Source organism: Pagrus pagrus (assembly GCF_965226575.1).
Source record: "Pagrus pagrus genome assembly, chromosome: 22".
Taxonomy (NCBI): Eukaryota; Metazoa; Chordata; class Actinopteri; order Spariformes; family Sparidae; genus Pagrus; species Pagrus pagrus.
The window spans coordinates 987,873-992,612 of record NC_140204.1 but is presented as its reverse complement, the minus strand read 5'-3'; the positions used below and the strand labels follow the sequence as shown (position 1 = coordinate 992,612).

General features: G+C 38.8%; 1 protein-coding gene across 3 annotated transcripts in view; it reads right to left on the bottom strand.

The window, feature by feature from the left end:
• Positions 1–565: 565 nt before the first annotated feature.
• The window catches only part of corin (corin, serine peptidase), a 21,370-nt gene continuing 17,195 nt past the window's right edge, over positions 566–4,740 (bottom strand). For 2 of the 3 annotated variants that reach the window (XM_084344744.1, XM_084344745.1), the window contains one exon: positions 566–4,731. In XM_084344744.1, coding sequence (XP_084200870.1) covers positions 4,546–4,731 — 186 coding nt within the window. In that variant the 3' untranslated portion in view covers positions 566–4,545. The remainder of the gene's footprint in view (positions 4,732–4,740) is intronic. The other variant, XR_014621478.1, reaches the window with a different exon arrangement.

Sequence of the window (4,740 nt, the reverse complement as noted above, 5' to 3'; positions counted from 1 at the left end):
TGTTCCTCTCACAGTGAAACAGCTCGTTAACTCACCTCACGGACACATCAGACCTGCAGAGACCTTCAGGTCCAGAGGAGACGTGGCTGCTGGATGTTCTGGAACACCGACGGCTCCTCTGCTTCCACAACGTCTCGTGTTTCAGATGTTTATTTAAAGTTCTGGTTTCTGTTATAAGTTCAAACCAGAGTTTGTTCACCTGACGCTGCAACTTCAGGAGAAAACTTTACGACCTCGCTAGTAACTGAAGCTCTTACATAAATGACGTGGAGTAAAAACTGTGATATTTGCCTCCAAAATGTTGTGAAGTTGAACTGTAAAGTAACAAATGGAGTCAGTAGTACTTCAGAAATGTACTTGAGTAAATGTACTTAGTTACATTCCATCAGTGGAAACAACAGAAGACATGATGAGCGTCTGATGCTCCAGACTAATAAAAACATTGTCGTTATTTGTGGATTAGAGGAAGTGGAAACATGTCGGTGTGACAGTCAGGTCTGCAGTGTGTGAGTCACACACACACACACACACACACACACACACACACACACACACACACAGGTAACAGAGTGTGTGTATAGTTTTATTGGTGCGATACAGGTGATACACAAAAACATCAGATCAGAGGAGACAGTCTGTTCATCTTCATCATCTTCATCAACATCATCATGATAACAAAGTCGTAACAGCTAAATCAGGAAGTGACGTCAGAAACACGCACACACACATTCACACGCACACACACACACACACACACACACACTAACAGCCCTGTGTAATTAGCATGACATACAAAAAGCTGTAGAAAAATACTCTTAAAAAACCAAACACACAAAACAATAACAACAACAACAACAGCAACCACTTGGAATGTTCTGGATGTCAGTTAGACGTTAGCATGGAGGCTACAGAGGCAATCAGTCGGGCAACTCTGGGCTGGAAACATCTCAAATCCTCTTTTCAAATGAAAATGTGTTGATTTTTCCACTTCAGACTAAAGTAGAGTTCCTCCTCTGCTTTCTTTAAAACATACTCACAGTCGGGCAGGTTTGACCGAGTGAACCACAGAACCACACGATCTTTGTGTGTGCAGAGCTGAGTCGCACTCTGGATTACATCCTGCTCTTTGTGTTCTCAGTTTTCACAATACATTTATATCTTTAAAGAATAACTTGGAAAATATCAATCTTCAAATTCAAGGGTGAGAAATTAACATTAAGGGCGTTTAAATTGGTCTCAATAGAAACGAGGCAGTGAAAGTAAACTGAGTCAAACATGGAGCTGTCTGTGATTATGTACAGATAGTTAATTATGAAAGAGCACAACTCCACAAATATTCTCTCTTTTCTATTTCTAGCTTTGTTTTAGTTTTGTTCCACACAGCAGAAAATGAGATTTGAAATTGATTCTGTCGACATCGCTTAAACGCAAAAGACCAAAAATGTGGAACATGTTTCTCCGTACGAAAACTAATGTTTAAAAGACAAAAGCCTGTTAGCTTAAAACAATATATGTGATTAACGTTATCAACTAAGAGTCACTGAAAGAGGAGCTGAAAATGATCACAAAACTCTGAAGTAAGTAGAGTTTGAGTCTGTACTTACATGAGCTAACATTAGCAGTTAGCTGAACACGATACCTGACATTGTCACATATTTTTTGTGTTAGCTTCTAATTTGTAGCTACTTAAAAGTTGCTGTAAAATGACACAACTGGTTCAAAGCTGTTCATACATACTTGGCAAAAGCTAATGTAGCTTGATGCTAACATTCACAAACAGGTTAATTAATAATCTATATTGGCAATATTTCATATTTGTGCTTCATTATCTAGCTGGCGCTAATGTGGCAGTTCAATATTTGTATTAGTGAGTCTGCTAGCTAGCTTAGGCAATAGCTTGGAAAACTTGAAGCCTGTTAGCTTAAAAGCATAAATGTGCTCGCTCATTTATTTAATAAAACATAGTATAACCATTAAGATCTAAAATTAACCAAGTTTTACTGAAAGATGGTGAAAAAGAGAGATGAACTGTACAGTAAGTAGAGTCTGTACTGACGTTAGCTAACATTAGCAGTTAGCAGAACACTATCTTCTCCGTATATCTTCTTAAATTTGACTGCTCATTAGCTTGGTTAGCTGAGGCTGCTAATTAAGTTTAGCTTAGCCTCTTAGTTGAATCAAAATTACATTTGCGAAACTTAATTATCTTTATTGGCAAAATGCTAAGCTATATTTGTGCTTCACAATCTAACTGGCGCTAATGTGGCAGTTGAATATTTGTGTGAGTGAGTCTGCTAGCTAGCTTAAGCAATAGTAAGGTTAGGCTAATATAGCTTCTATGTAGTTGACCAAATTGGTTGTGAACTAAAAGCTAAAGCTGCACTGTTAGCATACGCTAACATCATGACTCATCAGTTGCCTACATGCTTCTGCTCTTTATTTTAACTCCACTTAAGAAACATTAAACATTTACATGAGCAGATAAACTGTGAAATTCAACATGTGTTTAACGTTTTGATTGTGTTGTTTCAGATTAGAGTGTAACTGTAAATCAAACATTGTGTGAATAAATCGCTAAAAAAGTGTCGTCCATCAAAGTTGCCCAAATAAGTTGCCGCTGTGTTTTTAGAAGCAAAAAAAAATCCTCTCTCTCTCTCTCTCTCTCTCGTTCTGTCACACACACACATACAGTACGACATTGTACAGGTAACAAGGTTGTTTTTTACTGCTAACTTTAAGTACAGGCACTATAGAGTGAAGCATTGTGGGAAGTTGAGTGCTCAACTGGTTCGTTTTTAGCTAGCAGCTTCTTAGAAGTTCAGTGCTGAGCGCCTGAACGTTGTGACAATGTTCTAATGATAATGATCAGTTCTAGAAACACAGTGTGTGTGTGTGTTTACGTCCGACACACACACAAAAACCAACAACAAGCTCCGCTCACTTTAAATGGATGCAGCAACAACAACACTGAAGCCCTGTTTATCGTCATAAAAATATACCTGACCGGTGGAGAACATCAGGAAGTGTTTCCTCTGAGTTACTGCTGCCGCTAAGCTACAAGTCAGATAACAACTGTTCTTCTGACGTGTTTATGGAAGCAAAGGAAGACGCAGTCATTTACATTTTGTAAGCAACTGACCAGCGCTGTACGGAGGACCATCAGGGCCACGGTAAAGTTTACAACCACTGTAAAGTTTACAGCCAATGTAAAGTTTACAACAACTGTAAAGTTTACAGTGGACACATTTACAGTGCCTGTCAAGTTTACAATGGTTGTAAACTTTGCGGCAGCTGTAAAGTGTACAACCACTGTAACATTTATAACCACTGTAAAGTTTACAGTCACTGTAAAATGTACAACCACTGTGAAGTTTACAGTGGACAAATTTACAGTGCTTGTAAAGTTTACAATGATTGTAAGCTTTGCGGCAGCTGTAAAGTTTATAACCACTGTAAAGTGTACAACCACTGTAAAGTTTACAGTGCTTGTAAAGTTTAAAATGGTTGTAAGCTTTGTGGCGGCTGTAAAGTTACAGCGACTGTAAACTGGTCTGACTTTTCAATTTGAATTCTGACTATTTTCACTTTTCAGTTTAAAGTCTGAGAAGTTTAATTTATTTTTATTTACAGTTTTTTTTACAGTGGTCCTAACACTCTCCCGTACTACTGCAAACTTAACACTGAAGTTTAAATACACTGATATTACTGTTACTTTGTAAAACCAAGTCTTGATTTGTGACGTGTGCATTTCCTCTGTTAACATGTTCATAAAGTCACATGAAGTTTTGCACTTTTAAACATTTATTTATTTCACGTTGAGACTCAAACGTACTTTGATCTCAATTATGTTATTTATAATTAACACATTATACAAATGTTAGGTACATGTGTTTACGCCTGTCCGTCTATATCCAGAATCAACTGTCTTGTCTTCTGATCATTAGCAGCACGATCATCCAGACCTCTGCATATTCATTGATTTGTTATTTATAGATATTGTTTCTTCGTTCAGGTGACGTTTTAGTTAAATTAGCCTGTAGTTGTTGTTTTACCTCAGCTACACATGTATTTTATTTACTTTTATTTGACCATTTTTAAAAAAAAGTGCGCACACTCAAATCAAACCAGAGTGATCACATTAAATAAATGCAGTAATATCTGAAGGATTTAAACTCTCACAGCTTCTTTTGCTTCCACATGTTTCTGGGTGACAAACCAACACTGTGCAGTAATAAATAATGCTTCAGTGTTACTAGGTGGATGTTAATCGTATGAATGTGGAGTTTACTTGTTGAACTACAGCTCTACTAGCTAACTAGTTAGCATCTGTAATACTAGTTAACACTACTGCTCAGACAGCAGTTAGCATCTGAAGGCTATCAGTATAGATATAGGCACAGGTAGAGGAACTGTGTGTGTGTGTGTGTGTGTGTGTGTGTGTGTGTGTGAGATTGACGATTACATCACTTCCTCCTGGAATGCTGGAGACAGGAAGCAGCGAGCTCGGAGCAGGAAGTGCCGTGTGTGTGTGTGTGTGTGTGTGTGTCAGTCGGGGAGGTATGTGTGGATGTAGATCTGTTGTTGGATCCAGGGTGTGAAGTGCGTCACGTTGCTGTAGACTCCAGGTCCGAGCACTTTACTGAAGCACACGCTGCCCCACGACGTCAGGCCGAACAGCGTCCAGCGACCGCTGCCGTCCTCCTCACACACCAACGGACCGCCGCTGTCGCCCTGCACACA